The sequence below is a fragment of the Pristis pectinata genome, chromosome 2 (assembly GCF_009764475.1).
Source record: "Pristis pectinata isolate sPriPec2 chromosome 2, sPriPec2.1.pri, whole genome shotgun sequence".
In the NCBI taxonomy this organism is placed as follows: Eukaryota; Metazoa; Chordata; class Chondrichthyes; order Rhinopristiformes; family Pristidae; genus Pristis; species Pristis pectinata.
Genome location: NC_067406.1, coordinates 49259875 through 49280706, shown reverse-complemented (window position 1 = coordinate 49280706; position 20832 = coordinate 49259875). Strand labels below are relative to the sequence as shown.

Here is a 20832-nt window from a genome sequence, read left to right as displayed (position 1 = left end):
CATGACCATACACTTTGCTACGCTGTATTCCATCTGCCACTTCTTTGCCCATTCTCCCAACCTGTCCAAGTCCTTCTGCAGACTTCCTGCTTCCTCAACACTACCTGCCCCTCCACCTATCTTTGTATCATCTGCAAACTTGGCCACAAAGCCATCAATTCCATCATCCAGATCATTAATGTATAACGTGAAAAGTAGTGGACTCAACATTGACCCCTGCAGAACATCACTAGTCACTGGCAGCCAACCAGAAAAGGCCCCCTTTATTCCCACGCTTTGTCTTCTGCCAGTCAGCCAATCATGCCAGTACCTTTCCTGTAATACCATGGGCTCCTATCTTGTTTAGCAGCCTCGTGTGCAGCGCCTTGTCAAAGGCCTTCTGAAAATCTAAGTACACAACATCCACTGGCTCTCCTTTGTCTATCCTGCCTGTTACTTTCTCAAAGAATTCCAACAGATTTGTCAGGCAAGATCTCCCCTTAAGGAAACCATGCTGACCTCTGCCTATTTTATCATGTGCTTCCAAGTACCCAAAACTTCATCCTTAATAATGGGCTCTAAAATCTTACCAATCACTGGAAGTCAGGCTAATCAGCTTATAATTTCTTGTTTTTTTTTGTTTTTTTTTTGCCTCCCTCCCTTAAAGAGCGGAGTGACATTTGTTATTTTTTTTTCCAGTCCTTTGGAATAATTTCTGACTCTATTGATTCTTGAAAGATCACTACTAATGCTTCCACAATCTCTTCAGAACCCTGGGGTGTAGTCCATCCAGTCCAGGTGACATCTACCTTCAGACCTTTTAGCTTCTCAAGCACCTTCTCCTTAATAATAGTGAATACACTCACTTCTGCCCCCTGACCCTCTTGAATTTCTAGCATGTTGCTGGTGTCTTCCACAGTGAAGACTGATGCAAAATACTTATTCAGTTTGTTCGCCATTTTTTGTTCCCCATTACTGCTTCTGCAGCATCATTTTCCAGTGGTCTAATGTCCACTCTTGCCTCTTTTTATATATCTGGAAAAAAACTTCTGGTATCTTTTTATATATTTGGCTAGCTTATCGTCACATTTCATCTTTTTTCCCTTATTGCTTTCTCTTGTTGGTTTCCCAATCCTCCAGCTTCCTGCTAATTTTTGCAATATTGCATGCCCTCTTGCTTTTATGCTGTCTTTGACTTCCCTTGTCAGCCACAGTTGCCTCACCCTCCCTTTTAGAATGCTGCTGCTTTGGGATGAAATGATCCTGTGTCTTCTGAATTACTCCCAGAAGCTCCTGCCATTGCTGCCCTAGGGTACCCTTCTAATCAACTTTGGCCAGCTCCTCTCTCATGCCTCTGTACCTTTTACTCAACTAGAATACTGATGCATCTGATTTTAGCTTCTCCCTCTCAAACTGCAGGGTGTTCTATAGCCACAGAAAGCCTATTAGTCTTGTGAAAGCATGATTGTATACAGTCAAGACAATTAGCAAAGCCATTTAATGGGCTAGGCAAATGGGAGATCTCATGGAAAAAAGGAATTCCACCTGAAGCCACCAAATATATGAACACCTCTTCTAATAGAACACATTAAGTGCTTTGCTTGTGCTGGAAGGAAGATGCAGTCACAGAAGATAATGTAACAGTAATGGAGTCTCTCCTGTACTAGAAACAATGTTGACAGGAGTAACTGCAACACTTCTGCTCAGCATCACTGGCAAACTTTTTTGAAGTTGGCTCCACATCTTTGCTGAGAGTTGCTCTGAATTTCAGTTTCTGATCAGACCTATTAACTGTCAGCATGATCTTCTTGAAGGAACAAGGAAGGAAACTGCACATTGCCTTCATAGATCCCACTTAGAAGAATGAGAGGTGCTCTTATTGAAACACAAGATTCCAAGGGGGATTGCTAGAGTAGATGCTGAAAGGTTGCTTCCTGGGTGGGGGTTTCTCGAACTTGGGAGCACAGTCTCAGAGTAAGGGGTCACCCGTTTCAGATGGAAACAGGAAGGAATTCTCTGAGAGCTGTGACTCTTTGGAATTCTCTACCCCAGAGAGCTGTGAAGACAGTGTCATTGAATATATTTAAGGCTGAGATTGAAAGGCACATGAAGTATAAAGGAGTTAAGGTATATAGAGAGAACAGGAAAGTGAGACCAAGAATGAATGTTGAAGCTATCTCAAAGGGCTGATTGGTCTACTTCTGCTCTTGTTTCTTTTGTTCTTAAGGCTTATGACCTTGTGTGCAGAGCAAGTTTGTTCAAACTGCTGCAAAAGAGTCCATATTCCAAGTAAGAAACTAAACTATGTTGCAGGCAGTCTGTATGGAAGGTTTATGAATATATCTTTGAAGGACAGAGTCACACATTTGGACACCCTGGTTTGTAGATAGTTCCCTACCATGTACACGCTGATCAGGTAATGATCGGTTTGATGATTTGGATAGATTCGCTGATTAGCAATGGTGCTTTTATTGAAGATCACTCCAGTGAGAGCAAGCTTGGGGGATGAGGAGAGGTGGTGGGAGCGAAGGGGTGGGGGGGGGGGGGGGGGCGTGGCGCAGTTGGGGTGGAGGTGGAAGAGGCCAACTGGGTGCTTGCACCAGCATTTTAAAGGGATCTGTAAGATGGACAAAACACTGGACAATTTGGAAGGCAGCTGCTCAGGATCACAATCGGGGAACAACAAAAAGATGGAAGAAAAGCAAATATAATATGTGCAGAGGAGCACTGGGGATTGCCCTTCCTTTGTGTGGGTCTCTGCAGGCACTGATCTCCTGCAGGTAGGTGGCACTCTCTACGTAGATTCATACTCTTATGAGCCTGTATAAGTCTACAATGAAAAGCTAACAGAATATTATTTTAAATTTCAATGGCATTTTTGTGCAAACGTACCTCTGTTCTGATGATTGCTTTGACCTGAAATATTAAGTCTTTTCTCTTTTGTAGCTGCTGCCTGATCTACTGAGTATTTTCAGCATTTTCTGTTTGTACTTCAGATTAACTGCAATATTTTGTAATACAAGCTTGGTTAAATTGTCTTCCACATACAAAAAGTTATGAAAAATATGATGAAATATTTCACTGTACATCTATTCACTTTGCAGATCATTTACAGGCCAGTTGCTTCAAAGTAACTGAAATGTGTTCCTTGCATCTGTACATGTGGTGACTGTGTGTCAGGAAAAAACTTAATGTGATTTTTCAAGTTTTACTTGCTTTGACCTGATCATCTTATTTGTAAGTTCGTCCCTTTTTATGGACTCTTGTATTTTGATCATAAAACATAATGACATTGTGTTGCATTGGATATTTGTTAATCCAAATCCATAGAAACGTAGAAAATAGGAGCAGGAGTAGGCCATTTGGTCCTTTTGAGCCTGCTGTGCCATTCCATCTGATCATGACTGATCATCCCTTTAAAAACTTATTACTCGCAAATTTAGCAGCTTGTGGATTAAAAATAACTTTTTACTGGCAAGAGGACAATGTGTTTGGAATATTACTTAAATTAAGCTGAAATAACCTTTTCCAAATCATTGACGTACAAGGTAAAACACTAACAGAATGTGGAATAAAGTGTCAAAGCTACAGAGAGCAGGCACCTTGTGTGCAGTGCAGGTAGACAATAAGGTACAAGGTCATAAACAGGGTAGATTGTGAGGCCAAAAGTACATCTTATTGTATTAGGGGACCATTCAGTATAATAACAGTGGGATAGAAGCTGTCCTTGAGCCTGGTGGTATGTGCTTTCAGGCTTTTGTATCTTTTGCCTGATGGGAGAGGGGAGAAGAGAGAATGACTGGGGTGGATGGCCACTTTACCAAGGCAGCAAGAAGTAAAGACAGAGTCCATGGACGGGAGGCTGGTTTCTAATGATGTCCAAAGCTCTGCAGTTTCTTGCAATCAGAGACAGAGCAGTTGCCATAGCAAGACATGATGTATCCAGATAAGATGCTTTCTATAGTGCATTGATTTTAAAAATTGGTGCGGGTTGATGGGGACATGCCAAATTTCTTTAGCCTCCTGAGGAAGTAGTGGCACTGGTGAGCTTTCTCGGCCATGGCATCTACGTGGTTGGACCAGGACTGGCTATTGGTGACGTTCACTCCTAGGAACTTGAAGCTGTCAACCTGCTTGATCTCAGCACCATTGATGTAGATGGTAGCATGTTTACCGCCCTCCTTCCTGAAGTTAATGGTCAATGACCAGCTCCTTTGTTTTGCTGACGTTGAGGGAAAGGTTGTTGTCATGACACCATGTTACTAACCTTTCTGTCTCCTTCCTGTACTCTGACTCATCGTCATTTGAGATATGGCCCACTATGGTGGTATCATCTGTAAACTTGTAGATGGAGTTGAAGCAGCATCTGGCTACGCAGTCGTGAGTGAATAGGGAGTAAAGTAGGGGGCTGAGGACACAGCTTTGTGAGGCACCAGTGTTGAGAATAATTAAATCCAATTACTTGCCTTCTAATCATTACCCAGTAACTATCATTTTGCTATGGTATTATAAAATATAACCAACTGAGAGTTGTCTTTACTTGAATAATACCTGCAAACAAATATAGTTCTGCATAGTAGTAATTTATATAATCCATAAATTATGATTTGATGTATGTATGATGAGTGAAAGTGGTGTTTTAAATAAACTATATGCTATTGGCTGCTCAGCAGAAGTATAATGTATTTCTTAATCTGTTCTGTATTTTTAACAGAATTTATACAACAAAGTGATCATTTGTTCCAGCAAACCTGTGTTTCTAATGCACATGAGTTTTCTCCCCCTCTTTCATCTAACTTCAAGTTCTTGGTACAACATCATACAAGAAAATAAAGAAGTTTAGTAAACCATTTAAAGTGGATCTGCAAACTTTTCATTATGTCACACAACAATAACATGTTTGTTGCAACCTTGGGTTGAGTTTGAAGTAATAGAACTATCATAAGTTGCAGAGAATTGTATGTCCATCATTGGTATGTAGTATAGTTTTCAAACATTTTGTACCTTCCCTTGCAAAGAAGCTCCTGTTGCAAAGGAAATGCCTGAAAATGTGCTCAAAGCACTAGTCTAGCATGTGTAGCACAAAGACTGCTACTAGGTGTGCCTATCGTTAGTTATTGCAATTTTGGGTGATGAGTTCAGAGTGTACAATCAATGTACTGTGTACTAAAATACTGATTTGAATATTGCTTTGTTTTGATGACTTTGGGTCACATGGTACTGAAACATGCCTTTTGTTCTAACCAGTCAATGTCTGCTTTCATGCTCTATTTGAAGCTCCCTCCCATTTTTCTTTATCTAAGTTTATTAGTGTAACCTCTTTTCTTCCTTGTATATTGTACACCCCCCCCCCCCCCCCCCCCCCCCCCCCCCCCCCCCCCCCCCCCCCCCCCCCCCCCCCCCCCCCCCCCCCAAGATGTATCTGTCTTATTTGTTTCAGTGAGTTCTACATTGTCATTACATTGAACAGGCCTGTTGGCCCATGATGTCTGCTAACAAAATGCCAATTTAAACTAAATCTCTTCTCAGAGTAAGAGAGTGATATAGCACAGAAATAGGCCCTTCGGCCCACTGAGTCTGTGCTGACCATTATCCACCCATTGACACCAACCCGACACTGATCCTATTTTATTCTCTCCACGTTCCCAAAAAATCCCTCCAGATTCTACCACTCATCCACACACTGGGGTAGGAGGAGGAGGAGAAGGGAGAGGGCTTCTGTCTGCACATGATCCATATCCCTCCATTCCCTGCATAGTCAAGTGTCTATCTAAAAGCCTCAAGTGCCACTATTGTATCTGCTTCCACCACTACCCTGGTAGCCCATTCCTGGCACCTACCACTCTGCATAAAGAAAAACAACTTTTGCTGTATATCTCCTTTAAACTTTTCCCCCTTCTCACCACTCTTTGGGTAATGAATTCTCTTCTGAATTCCCTGTTGGATTTCTTGGTGACTTATGACAGCCTCTGGTTATGCTCTTTCCCCCACAAGTTGAAACATTCTCTCTGCATACACACTATCAAAACCCTTTGAAATGTTATAGTTCACCTCTCGGCTGCCCTTTCTCAAGAGAAAGAAAGTGACTCTGACAAGACGGTTGTACTAGGGTTTAGATGGATTGCTTATAACTTATCTAATTTAGGACTGTTCTTGAAATTTTGGCTTTGTGGCACTCCTTGTGACTGATCTACTGTGGCCCTATTTGCCCTTGTGTTCTAATAAGGATAATTTTGTATTCATTCCATGAATGCTGGCAAGGGCCATGTATATCGCTGTTGCTCAGAGAGGGTGCCAATGTGCTGGCTTAAATGATTGGAAAACAGCAGGTTTCATTCCCTAAAACTGTTGACTTTATGATCCAACAACTTCATTGTCACTTCGTTTTTGTACTAGTATCAGTGTCTTTCATTTACAGAAATTTCAAAATTAAATTAATATTGTCCAACTCCCTTGGGAGGGCTTGAATTCAATTCTGAATAATTAATCTAGCAAGAGGAAAGAAAGATGCCCCTGCATTGATAGACTGCCTTTTGTGTCCCTTTTTTTTAGGACATTGCAATGAAGTTTACAGCCAATAAAATGTTCTTAAACATGTAGTAACTTTTACAATGTGGTAAATTTGGCAAACAACCAACCTGCACACAGCAAGCTCTCACAAACAACTGTGATTATCACTGAATCATACATATTATTTTTGTTTGGAAGATAAATATTGGTCAGGAGACCAGGATTAGCTTCCTCGCCCACTTTAGAAAGATAGCTATGAAATCTTTTGCATCCATCTGAGAAAGTAGAAGGGGGCCATCTGAAAAATATCAACTCCAACAGTGCAATATACTCTGGCTTGCTCTAAAATGTTGACCTAGATTAATACAAATTATCAGTAACATTATTGAATTCATTTTGCTAAAATTAAAAATAGAGATTAGTTTCTGTTATTCTGATTCTTGAACAAGTTGTATGATTGAACTGTGGTACCTTATATCCCCTTGCCTGAAAACCACCCTGCTTTGCTATTGCCAATTGTAGAGTTGTAAATCGAACTCTGTATTAGTAAAACCTGCTATGAAAAGTGACTTTTATAAATTGGAGAAGAACCAGTAGTGTTTGGTTACATGGAATGAATTTGAATTCTGCATCCTGGTAATATTTAGTTTAATAAAAAGCTGTGAAAAATTGGTATAACTTCATCAGCATTTCTACAATACACCTTGGTTTCCTTTCAAATAACCACAAAATTATACTAGATTATTACCTGACAATTGCGAATGATGTATACTCTTTTTTTTATTGTGGTGATAAAGTTGAATCCTCTAACCTGTGTGTTTTTTGAATAGCATCTTCTTAAAAGAAATTATACCCATGAATGTATTATGTTGAGTACGGTGCTAATTGCAATTTAAGCTACAGATGCATCCATAATGAAAAAGCAGATGCACAAATGCATTTTCTCTAGTCTGAGATCTAAAAGATGCTGCTGGGCTTTCTTCAGCCATAGAAAACAACAGGTTGCAAAGATCCATGCCCAAAAAACGTTTGATTCTGATTTAGAAACACAGAAGGAAAGGAGCAGGGTTAACTCTTAAAGCCTTTAAAGCTGCCATTCAATACAATTGGGGCTGATCTTCTATCTTAATACCATTTTATACCTGCTCTCTCCCCATATCCCTTGATGCTTTTTGTATCTACGTCCTCAAATGTATTCAATATACCTGGCCTCCACTTCCTTCTGTGAAAGTGAATCTCGCAGTTTTACCAACCTCAGAAGAAATTTCTTCTCATTTTACCCAATATCCTGAAACTGTGATACTCTTGTTATGCAGTAACCTCTTTGCATCCTGTCTACCCAGCTGGTGTCAAAACTATCATCAACACTGGCATCTACCTGACAATGTGGAAAATTGCCCCAGTTCACCCCATTGATGAGAAGCAGGATGAGTGTGAGGTGTTGCACTTTGGTAACTTTAAACCAGGGCAGGACTTGCACAGTAAATGGTTGGGCCTTGGAAATTGTTGTAGAACAGAGAGACCTAGGGGTACAGGTGTATAATTCCCTGAAAGCGGAGACACATGCTCACCTTCGTCGGTCAAGGCATTGAGTACATGAGTTGGGAAGTGTTACAACTGTACAAGTTATTGGTGAGACCACACTTGGAAGTACTCTGTGCAGTTCTGGTTGCCGAGTTGTAGGAAGGATGGCATTAAGCTGGAAAGGGTGCAGAAAGGATTCACGAGGATGTTGCTGGGATAGGTCGGGGCTTTTATCCTCCCGGAGTGTAGGAGGCTGAGAGGTAATCTTGCAGAGGCAAATAAAATCATGAGGACCGTAGATAAGGTGAATGGTCACAATCTTTTTGAGGGGAGGGAGTCTAAAACTAGAGGTCTTGTTTTTAAGGTGAGAAGGGAAAGATTTAAAAGATCTGAGGGGCAACTTTTCCCACACTGAGGGTGGTGGGGAAATGGAATGAGCTGCCAGGAGAAGCTGTAGAGCTGGGTACAATTACAATGTTTAAAAGACATTTAGATCAGTGCATAGACAGGAAAGGTTTAGAGGGATATGGGCCAAATGCAGGCAAATGGGACCAGCTCAGATAGACAGCTTGGTCAGCATGGATGAGTCGGGCTGAAGGACCTGTTTCCATGCAGTATAGCTCTAAGATGCATCCAATCCGGCCAATTACCATCCCATTATTTCCTGGGAATTTTGACCAAGAGTAACCACATAGTGGCTACAAGATCAAATCAGAGGCTGGGAATCTTGCAGTGAGTAACTCGCCATCTAATTTGCCAAAGCCTGTCCACCATCTAGAAGGCCCAAGTCAGGAGATGATTGGATACTCCCCACTTGCCTGGATGAGTGCAGCTTCAACAACACTCAAGAAGCTCGACATATGGGCCCACTTGATAGGCACCCCATCCACAACCATTCACTCACTCCACCACTGACACGCAGTAGCAGCAGTTTGTACCATCTATCGAATGCACAGCAGCAACTCACTAAGACTCCTTAGATAGCACCTTCCAAACCCACAACCTCCACCAGCTAGAAGGACAAGGGCAGCAAAAGCATGGGAACACCACCACCTGGAAGTTGTCCCCCAAGCCATACACCATACTAACTTGGAAAATATATTGCCATTCCTTCATTCTCATTGGATCAAAACCCTGGAACTCCTTCCCTGGAACTCCTTCCCTAATAACATTGTGATATACTCACACCTCAAAGACTGCAGGTGTTCAAGAAGGCACCTCGCCATCACCTTCTCAAAGAGCAACTAGGGATGGGCAATTAAATGCTGGCTCAGCCCAGGAAGTCTATATCCCTTGAATGAATAAACAAAATAGGCCTCTCAGAATTTTGCATTGAGATTCCTTCTTGATTTTCCAAACTCTAGCTAATATTATGCTATTCATCCAATATCTCCTCATAAAATGGTCCTGTCATCCCAGGAATCAATCTAGTGTACCTTAGTTGCATTTCCCCTGTCTGGGTAAGGAGGCCAAAATTGCAACACTATTCCAGGTCCCATCTTGCCAAGGCCCTGTATCATTGCTGTAGGACATCCTTGTTCCTGTACGCAAAACCTTTTGCACTGAAGGCTAGCCATTCTTATTTTATTTCAAAAATGTATGTTAAATGCAGTCAGTGTGCATCTTTTTCTACAAGTTCATTGTACCCATCATTTCAGTACACTCTGTTGCAGTGTGTCAGTACCACTCATGTTGCTGCATTAAACAATGAACCTGTGAAGGCTTTGAGAGGCTGCTACACAGGATCCAACCTCTGTGTTCAGTAGCAGTAGCATCTTAGACTCTGTTCCTTCTCCACAAAGCTCTTTAAAGTGGCTGCAGCAAGCTTTAGTGCTTCCCTCTACATGTACTCCTGCACCTTTTAGAATGTGCCAGTTAGCAGCATTCACTTGCAGAAATCTCCTTGCACTGGAAACACCAACATGTTTCAGGCAGTCCAAATTCCATCTTTCACTGAGTTGATGATCTTTCAGCAGCGGTTGATGTTTGTCTCGGTATGTGTAAGTGGGAATGGCCATAGATCAGAGATCAGTCTTCTGTTACCCATCTGCTTGGGGCAAACCTCAATGAGGCCCATTCCAGACCTCGGTAAATGCATAGTCCACAAGAAAGTGGCTGATCATCTCGTCTACAGAGCAGCCATCTCGAGGGTAGCATGTGGTGAGAATGAGAATCTGGCTGTGCAGGAACAATATGATATGAAGTGTTCCTCTCACTGCCAGTGTAGCAAGACCTTGGTGCTTGTTTAAGAGTTCTAGCAATTGGGCATCCTGCCAAATTATTATGTAGGTCTGCTTGGGGAAACTATCTTGCAAGATCCACCATTTCTTTCTATGTATCTGCACTGTGTAATGAATTGATCTGTACAAACGGTATGCAAGATAAGTTTTTCACTGTACCTCAGTACATAACAATAATAAACCAATACCTCAGGGCCTCCAGGACATTCTGTGCTGACTGCTGCCTGATGGACTTGTGGACAAAGGTGTTTCTATGCAGAAACTTTTCTATGATGGACAAGTATTGCAGCAAGGTCCAACTGAACAGGACATTGCACAACAACAAGACCAGGCCCATCCTTTGCTACACCAGGGACAGGTAGAACCTCTTCACATACTAACATCTGGTTTTTGCATACTCTGGCTCTATGCAGCCACTAACAAAAGTGGCCATCTAGATGAGGGATCTGAGGGTGTTTTATTGTTCACCCCTTTCTCTGGAGACTTGTACATTATGGCACAATGGACGCAATCCATTCTAGATCTCCATATGAAATGGCAGATGCTTTGGGTGACTGCCACAGTACAGCAATGGGGTATGGACCATATACAGCAATGCCAAGAGGACCTTACGCCTGATGACCAGATGCCTGCCAATGAGAGGGAGTCAGAAATTGCATTCCCAATTTCTGATTTCACCTTGGTTATCCACTCCAGCCCATGCTTGCCTTGTGCTCTGGCTCCTCTAAATTGGATTCTCAGAATCTTCAGTTTGGTGGACCTTATGGTGAAGGGAACAAAGGATCGGTCAGGTCAGTTGCCAAAGAATGTGGCCTCGTGCTTGTGGCAATTGATTCTGGTCCCCAAACTATCTGTGAACCGACTGTGACTCTGAGCAGAAGACAGTGATGTCAACCGTGTGCACCATTTGCCACCTTAAGCGCTTGCTGACTTGCATGTTTGCTTTCAATGACTGGTGTACAAGGATACCCAGGTCCCTTTTTTTTTTCAACTTTTCCTAATTTTTCACCATTTAAATGATACTGCCAATCTGTTTTGCCTACTGAATTTTTTGGGTGAATTTTGAAGTGAACAGTGACTCCACTTCTGAAACCAAAGACTACCAGTACAGATTTGAAATAGCTAAATTATTGCAAATTACAGTTTATTTTTGTGAAAATGAAGGGTAATTTCATTGCAGGAATTTTAAGCAGAGGTTATCATGAACGGTATAGGAACCCTTGACTTCTCATACAGAATCTCATGGAAATGGGATAGACTGCTATTCCAGAAATAATTTTTCTAGTCTTGCAATACAGGAGCTACTCTATCAAATGAAAGATCCACGTTAATGTTATTCCACATAACTTTGCCATAAAAATACTTGCTTTAGTCAGAATAGGATCTCTATATATTTGCACTGTTCTTACTGTTCTTGTGATTTGAGAATTCTGTGGCTTTGCATGTGCATATAGATAGTGAGATATTAATTTGAGGTAATTTCCTTCCTTTTGTTTTCTTAAAAAGAAAAGAAAATGCTAGTTCTAACCAGCAGATTTGGGTAGGACCAGAGAAATAAGTGTTGATGGTTGGTACATATGAAAATGCATGCAAGTTAAATCTCATTTTGAATACTAGGATAATTAAACTAAGTCCTGATGCAAGTTTTCGATCAGAAACGTATACTCCCTTCTCCCCGCCCCCACGCTACAGATGCTGCTTGACCTACTCAGTTCCTCCAGATTGTTTGTTGCTCCAGAATCCAGCATCTGCAGTTTGTGTCTGTCTTTGTTTAAAACTTTTTCTTTTACACTATCCTTGCAGTGCTCATTAGTTACATTGTCTTGTGGTATTAAGTACATATAATCTTATTCCTGACACTTGCAGAAACTCAAGGCAAATATTAAAATTGAGTTTACTTTTAAAATTCGTATTAGATGATCCTGAAAAATACATTTTAAAGCAATCAGTCTTTTGGGTTTTAAGAATAACTATTATTACATTAAAATTTTATTTTATTTAAAATCGGTTATCTCTTTAATTCTCAGGAGTTGTGGACAATAAATTTATCATGCACTTCTGAAGCTGAATCAAAGTGTATGGCAAATCTGTTCTTTCCATTAAATAGTTTTTTCCCCTCCCAGTATTTTCCAAAGAGGAACTGTTTGATATCGTGTGACCTTTTAATATGTAGGTGGATTAATTGGAGCTATGACAGTTGACATTATTACTGCTACAATATCTGTTCCGTCAGATAAATTTAGAGTAGAATGTACATCCTGTTTTTGGTATCCTCCCTTATTTTTTAAATACATTGGGTTATAGGAAATTGAAGCACTGGTTGAAATGGAAAAAGATTGACTCCCACTATGGCAATTGAGAAGAGTAACACTGGGACTCAAATCTATTCATCTGTATATTTAGATTTAGAATGTTCTTCAAATGTAGATCTGTTTAAAGACTACTTAAAATTTTAAGGAAAATGGGTTATGACAAGGATTTTAAACTATGTGAGCTTGATGTTAGTTTGGCATCACGAGAATTTTTTTTTCCAGAAGTGAGTGTTTCTCTTCTATTCTGTAATGTGTGTGAGATTGTTGGTAATTGGGAGTTTTTGTCACGTTTTACAAACTGGACAAGGCACCATGAGCTAGCAGAAATAGTATTGTATTGCATACAGTATATAACCCTGAGGCTAATTAACTCCCTTGCTTTCATTGCCATGAAACTTGATAACCAAGTTCATTGAGGAATATTAAAGGCCAATTGAAGAGCACAACCATGTGTATTCAAAAATAAGTTGGGAAACCAATAAAATGGCAGATGCTGGACTCTAAACAGAAATGCTGGAAGAACTCGGCCAGTAAATCACCATCTGTGAAAGAGAAATCAATCAACATTTCGGGTCAGTGACCCTTCCTCAGAACTGGGGCAAGTGGAAGGGTTACAGTTCTCAAAGCAGAGCTAGAGGAGGAGTAAGGTGCAAGACAAAAGCCAATATGGAGATGGGTGGATCAAGTACTTCAGGTAAACTTCTCGTTTCTCATTATCAGGCTTGTGACCCTTTCTTACCCCATTTCTTTATTGTTAATGGTCCATACTCGTGCTCCTTATCACCTGCTCTGTCTTATTGACAGTCCTCCAATCTCTCAAACACCATTATTCATTACTTTTGCTTTCTGCTATTGAGCCTGTTTTAAATGGATATTACTGCTTTCCCATTTGACTTCATAGGCTGCTTCTAATCAGTCTGCCAAACAGAGCTTTGTTAAACACAGAAGATCCATGTAAACTACATGCTTGATTGATCTGTGCTTTTATAAATGATGTTATACTCTTTCAATATCTTTTCAAATCGCTGACTAATCGTTGGCTGGCTGATACTCAATTGCTTGATCTATCCTTTTTCCCCTTTTTTAAACAATGATGCCACTTTAGCAACTTCCTACTTGTATAGCCAGAGAAATGAGAAATGATGATCAGAGCCTCTATCTCCTCCTTGCTTCTGATGACAAGCTTTGAGATGCATTTAATGAAGGCCTGGTGATTTTTTTTTTACCTGCTTTTAAGGCTGCTAACCCCAATAGTGGGTATTTGTACATCAGAACATCCTATCAAAGCTACCATAATGTTTTAACAGGATTCTCTCAAGATGCATAAAAATACAACTAAGATAAAATGATCTTTCTGGTGTTAACCCTTCATCTGAGTAATACTAGTCATATGAGGCTGATCCCTTCTATATTTAACTTTCAAAATCATGGGCTGAAGGGCCTGTTCCTATGCTGTACTGTTTTATGCTCTAACCACCAAACTTGCTTTCTTAAATGTTGACTTGATACAGAACATTTTAGCTTCAGTAGCACACTGCCCCAGCCCACTGGCTTAAATAAGTTTCTTTTGTTCTTCTCTTAAATCCTGTTGCATTTCATAATATATTTGCATTTCTCTTCCATATTCTGGAGCCTGCATTTACTGGAAAATTTCTATTTCTATTCACTCATGTTCCCTTAACCTCCACTCTAACTAAATTCGTACCTTTGGGATATACTGGTAGTTCTTCCATGCTATTGCTCACAGATTGTTCAAATATGCAAGGCTTTATGACATCAAGAATGTTCTTGTTACATGCTGTACTCTAAGACAGTGCTGAGAAAAATGTGCAAAATCAGAAATGCCATTCTTTAAGATCTCTGGTCCTATTTTGAATTTGTGCCTGGTGTTTTGGCCAATATTTATACCTCCTCAATATTACTACTGATGCAGATTTTCTTTTGTATTATCTGCTTCTTTGACAGCCTCTTGGGATCAAGGATGATTTGTATCCACTCCAGTTTGGAGGTGCTTGTTGGAACCATAGAATCCCCCACAAGTGGGGCAGATGGTGGTAGGCAGGCACACAGATAGTTTGAGGTAATCTTTTTTCACCTCTGTGCTCCTGATGCATGGGCTTAAGGTTCTCAATGTCCTTCTGAATGCTCCTTGTGCCAGAGCTTCTGGATTTGGTAGCGATTGTTCAATTCTTCAAGGAGGCTTTGAGCACATTCTTGCATTTTTTGTTCCTTTGTCCACATGATGATCTCGTCCCATGACAACTCAGAATAGAGTGACTATTTTGGGAATCTGCTAATGGGCACATGAACAATGGCCTGCCCAACATAGCTGACTGAGTGTAACTGGGATTCTTGGCCTGGGAGTGGACACCTCACTAGTTTGCTTATCCTTCCAATGGATTTGGAGGATTTTGCAGAGATGACATTAGTGGTATTTTTCCAGTGCCTTTTTTCATGGGCTGTTGTTTCAGAAGCACAGGAGGAGGGCTGGGATCACTGCCACCCAGTTGACCATGAATTTTGTGGCAGGTTTGAGGTTTTGAACTAAATGTCCAATGTCTGCTGATGTATTGAAATTAGTGGTGAATTTCGTTATCTTGGCATGTCTCCCAGATCCTATGTCTGTTGCAATTCCTCTAGGGAAAAAAGCCTACTCAGTCTCCACCTGCCCCATTGACCTAGTCTCACCTCATTACAGATTTGTTTTGTCCTATCCATTCTCCTGCCACCTTGTCTGCAGTTTAAAATTAGCACTTATGTTCTGATCAAGTGTCTTGCATATGAAACAATAACTTTCTCTTTCCACTGGTGTGGCCTGACCTGTTGAGTGTTTGCAGCATTTTCTGTTTCGGCATCTTTTCTATACTTAGGAGGTTAAGGAGTTTCGGCTTGTCACCAAACACTCCAATAAATTTCTACGGATATACTGTTGAAAGTATCCTGACTGGTCTGGTACGGCAATTTGAATGCACAGGAATGCAAGAAGCTGTAGAGAATAGTGGACTCTATCCACTACATCATGGGCACATCCCTCCCCAGCACTGGTAGTAGCTACAAGAGGTGCTGCCTCAAGAAGACAATATTTATCATCAAAGATCCCCACCATCCAGACCATGCCATCTTTTTGCAGCTATCATTGGGCAGGAGATACAGAAGCCTGAAGTCCCACACCACCAGGTTCAAGAAACGGGTACTTCCCTTCAACCATTTGGTTCTTGAACCAACAGACACAACCCTAATCATTACAGTATAGCAACACTATGATCACGTTGCACTAAAATGGACTTTGTACTTTTTTTGTTCTAATTGTGTTCTTTCTTGTAAAAATTGTGTATAATTTGTTTTTTTTGAGACTGCTGCTTATCTGATGTGCCTGCAATGCTGCTGCAAGCAAGTTTTTCATTGCAATTGTTCATATGACAATAAACTTGACTCTGTCAGATTATCAGTATCATTAGTTTTAACTTGAAAATCAAACATTCTTCATTCATTTTCATGATTAACCTTTCCATTGACGTTAACATCCATAGAGTCTCATAGCTGGGTGACCATCCTGCCCGTAATGTCATTGTTACACAGCACGGGAACAGTCTTTGCTAACTCCTAGTGGGGGGAACCTGACAGTCCCGTTACCCCGCTCTTTCCCTGTGGACATGTACCGATGAGTCTCTCCACCAATGCGTCCAGTCCCACCTCGGGATGCTCACACTTTGGCTGCGGAGATGGTGAGGCAAATTTCCTTTTAAATTGTCGCATGTGTTGAGCTACCGGGACAGTCTATCGGTACCATTGCTGGTGGCGTTCGTGGCCGCGCGTCGAGGCCCCGCCCGCGGCGCGCTCAGGGCCGCGGCCGTTGGTTTCTCGGAGGCGGCGCCACTGGTCGCAGCCATGGGCCAGTGCCTGGAGTTGTCGGCCGCTGTGTGCCGGATCGGCGTCTACTCGGTAGGAGCGGTTGGGGGCTGGGGGCTGGGGGCTGGACTGCACTGCACTGGGTGCCGGGTTCGAGGGGCACGGCGTGATGGAGGGGCAGGGGGAGATTTCGCGCGTCTTTACCCTTTTGGTCGGCCGCCGGCCGGCGGGTCCCGCTTCCCCACGGGAGTGTGAGCGGGGTGTTCCAGCCTGGAGGTGGGGAGCAGCGGCGAAAGACTGGCCGCAGGGTAGGCCTGGCCCAGATGGCTTCTGTTTGCCCCGCTGCACCCCCCCCCCCCCACACACACACACACACACCAGCGTTTACTCCCCAACCCCTAGCCTCCTTGTCTTGATTCCCCACCCCCAACCACTATCCTCCTTGTCCTGATTTCCTCCCCCCCCCAACCACTAGCCTCCTTGTTCTGATTTTTTTCTTTCTCCCTCTCTCTTTCCCCTTCCTTCCTTCCTTTCCCCACCCCCACCCTCCTCCCCCAAACACTACCTTTTCCTGATTTATTTTTTCCCCCCACTCCTTCTAGAACATCTACACAGATCTGTCTTCTCTATCACTCTGACTCATCCTTTTTCGTGTAAATCCTCATCCACATTTGTCAGTTCTGCTGTTTAAAATCTGACAATTTGGCTGTGGCATATAATGCAATGGTGGAATTGTTAGCTTGTGAAATAAAAGCAGTTTACAGCTATGTGTATAAATAAAAAGAATTTGCCTATAAATATTTACATTTAACAGTCATTGACAGTTACTATTGGGGCATATTAAAATCTGTAGGGTTTGAGGTTATGTTTTAGAAGAATTTACTAATTTGCTGTGTATTTTGAACAAAATTAATTTTATTGCTCAATGGCCAACAATAACGTTGGCTGCCTTGAGTGTTTCCTCTAAAATGTGACATGTAGAACTTAGATGTGCATACATAAATGGTAAACTGAATTGGATAAGTTTTGAACTTCAGTTTAAATTACAACTCATTGAAACTAGGTTGGATTTTTTTAAGGTTAATATGCATTTGCACAATAACATCATGGGATGCTGGTTAAGTTGGGAGTTTAAAACATTGTTACATGTCTTACTATCTAACTAATCACCATTAATGTTTAGTGAGATTTTCATGTTAATAAACTAAAGGACATGCCTATCATCATTTTCCAACTTGTTGACCCTATCCTTCCCATTCTAACCATACATCTCCACTCCCCATCAGGGAGACCTGTGGGTCCACTGCTTTTCTACATCCAACAACACCATTGTAAAGTTGTTTAATGAGTTTAAAATTCTGACTCCACACACTTCCTCTAAATCACTGGTTCTGCTGTGAGAACTTGCGTGGGTCCTATTCTGGATTCATTGCCATTCATGTCAGACATTCTTTATTCTTGTCCTATTTGGGTCTGCTCCCTCGCTTTTTTTTTCTCTCCAGTACTGATGATCAGCACCCTTACTGCTCCATTCCATTAGAGGAATAGTAGTTGATGGTCCAAACGATGTTAGCCATGATTGTCCATTCCCTTTTTTTGTGGAACAGCCCACATTCAATCACTCCCACAGAATTAGGTTCCAGATCTAGGAATACCTTTTGAGGCCAGGATGTGCTGCTTGACAGATGCTGGCATATTGTCATTCTGCTGGGAGAGTGCAGGGGATCTCTTGCTGAGAATCTCTAACATTATCTGCACTCTCCAAGCTTGCATCAGTCAGATCTGGCCTAGGATTTGGCATTCCATTCATTCAAATGGAGATTGAAGAGCAGAATAAACATAAGTAGCAGGGGTAGGCCATTCAATCCCCCACACAAGGTCTGTCATGCAACAAGAGAATTGCTGATTTTCTACCCTAGTGTGACTTTTCTGCACTGATCTTGATTCACTTAATAGAAGTATTTTTCAGTCTGTCTTGACAGAGCCTCCATAGCCTTGCCATTGCTCTGCCCATCTTTCCAACTGATCAATGTCATGCTGTAGTCTGTGACTATTCTCACTATTAACAACACTACTGATTTTTTTTTGTGTGATCTGCAAACCTAATCATGCCTTCAACATTCGTATCCAAACTGTTATGTATGTAACAAACAGTAAGGGTCCCAGCATCAATGTGTTATGCCACTTGTCACAGGCTTCCAATCATAAAAACAACTCTCCACCAACACCCTGTCTCGTGTACTCTGCTAGTTTTGGATCTAATTTGCCAAAGTGCCCTAGGTCCCATGGGCTGTAGCCTGTTGGACGATTTTCCCGTTGTGGAACCTCATCAAAGGCCTTGTTGAAGTCCATGTAGATGATGTGAGCTGCATTGCTTCATCAATACACTTTGCTATCTTCTCGAGGGACTTGTCTTCCACTTGCCAACCACTGGTGCTAGGCAGCATCAGGTTGGGCAATTGCACTTGGATCGGTGGAGGAAAAGATCATGTATCGTGGATTTTGGTGCATCCCTGCACTTTTTGGTGTAGCCATGTGGTGAAGATGAAGTACGTTATGCCTCTAGATGAATAAAATCCATACTGTGATTTGCAGGACAGCTGTTTGGCCACTGGGCTGAGGCATTTGAAGAAGGTGCTGGCAATGACATCCCTGTGGCAGGCAGCTGGGAGATCCCTTGGTGGTGAATGTGGTTACTACTTAGTGATGGGTCAGGCTTACAGTATCTGGTATATTCTCCTCTCCCAGATCTGGATGATATGTATTTATGACAGGCTCTTCACCAGTGAGTCTTAAGATTTTAGCGGGAATGCCATCTATTTGATTTGTTGCTAAGTTTACGCACTGTTATTTAATAATGGATCATCCTGTTGTGATGGTAAGATGAAGGAAATTTGAGATGAACCAGAGATTGGAATTTGAGGAATGCAGTGATCTGAGGATAGTAGGCCGAGAGGTTAAAATAAAAAAGTATATAGGGGCAAGCCAACAGAGGAATTTTAATGTTGAGAATTTTGTACTATTTAGGAGGTTGTAAAGGCAATGCATTTTCCTTTTGAACCACAAAAAGATACTGATATTCTAGCTTGCTTTGGCAGTTTAAATGAAACCATGATTAACTCATTGATTTGAATTTAATAACTGCATTAAATTTTCCAATTGCATGACATCTTTAGTTTTGATTAATTTGTGAAAGTGAACTTCACATTCTAAACAGGCCCAATAAGATTTTTGTTCCATTCTGCATTTATTCATCATCTCTTTTGTATTTTTGGCTCGTATGTGGATTCTCCGAACTACTGTTAATGTCCTCCTTCACATCTTGTCCAAACAATACACAATTTGAAAAGACCTCTATCTGGGCCTTGCTTTTTCAAAGAGGGACAAATTCCATCCTGTTCAATTTTATGCTGACAGCATTAATGTAATGTTTCAACTCTGGTACTCAATGAATTATTTTTGCAATTTTTCAATGCTTCATATTAGAATGTAGATGAGAATTGTATTCCAGTCTTATGTGCGGCCTGACAGATCCTATACGCTTACCACTTTTGAATTCTATACTTCTTGAAATGTCTTGATGCTTTATAGACATTTCTAATTGAAAGCAACATCACTCGATAGAAAACAATGTTTGTCTGAGTATGTTGCCTGGAGTGGAGGGCTGTAGTTATAAGGAGAGATTGGATAGACTAGGTTTATTCCCATTGGAACATAAGAGGCTGAGGGGAGACCTTAAAGATTTATAAAATTGAGGGGCATAAATAGTCTTACTCCCAGGGAAAGGGAGTCTATAACTAGAGGGCATGGGTTTAAGGTGAGAGGGAAGAAATTTAGAGATCTGAAGGGTGATTTTTTTTTTCCCACACAGATGGTGAATATCTGGAACAAGCTGCCAGAGGAGGTTGTGGAGACAGATAAAATTACATCATTTAAAAGGCATTTGGACAGGTTCTTTGACAGGAAAAGAGTGGAGGGTTGTGGGCCTAATACCGGTAAATGGGATTAGCGTTAGTGGGCATCACAATTGGCACAGACAAGGTGGGCTGAAAGGGCCCATTTCTGTGCTGTACATGTTTATGATTACTATACACTTGTGCTTTCTTCAGTTTATTTTCTATGCTGTAGCTGCTATATTTTTCAACCTACCATAGTTCATTTGCCACCTTCTTGACAGGAATCTTATCTTGAATTTTCAGTGTTTGATGTTTTCAGTGTGATCCAGTCAGACCACAGCCTGTGTTGTTTTATTGATAATCTGAATTTGTGTATAGGAGGCATAATTTTAGAGTTTGCATAGAACACAAAATTTAAAACTGCAGTTTTAAAAAAAAAATGAAGAGGCGAAATAAACAGTAAAATTTTATGTTGTGCAAGCATTAGGACAAGTGAATTGATAAATGCATAAGTTTTGAAGT

General features: G+C 41.3%; 1 protein-coding gene across 4 annotated transcripts in view; it reads left to right on the top strand.

The window, feature by feature from the left end:
* LOC127582149 (ADP-ribosylation factor-like protein 15) overlaps window positions 1-20832 on the top strand; it is a 198075-nt gene that overhangs the window by 8645 nt on the left and 168598 nt on the right. The window contains exon 1 of one of the 4 annotated variants that reach the window (XM_052037208.1): window positions 16200-16290. The exons of 2 other annotated variants lie outside the window; for them this stretch is intronic. In XM_052037208.1, the coding sequence (XP_051893168.1) occupies window positions 16243-16290 (48 nt within the window). In that variant the 5' untranslated portion in view covers window positions 16200-16242. Of the gene's footprint in view, window positions 1-16199; window positions 16291-16340; window positions 16508-20832 lie in introns of those variants that run through there. One more of the 4 variants, XM_052037201.1, reaches the window with a different exon arrangement.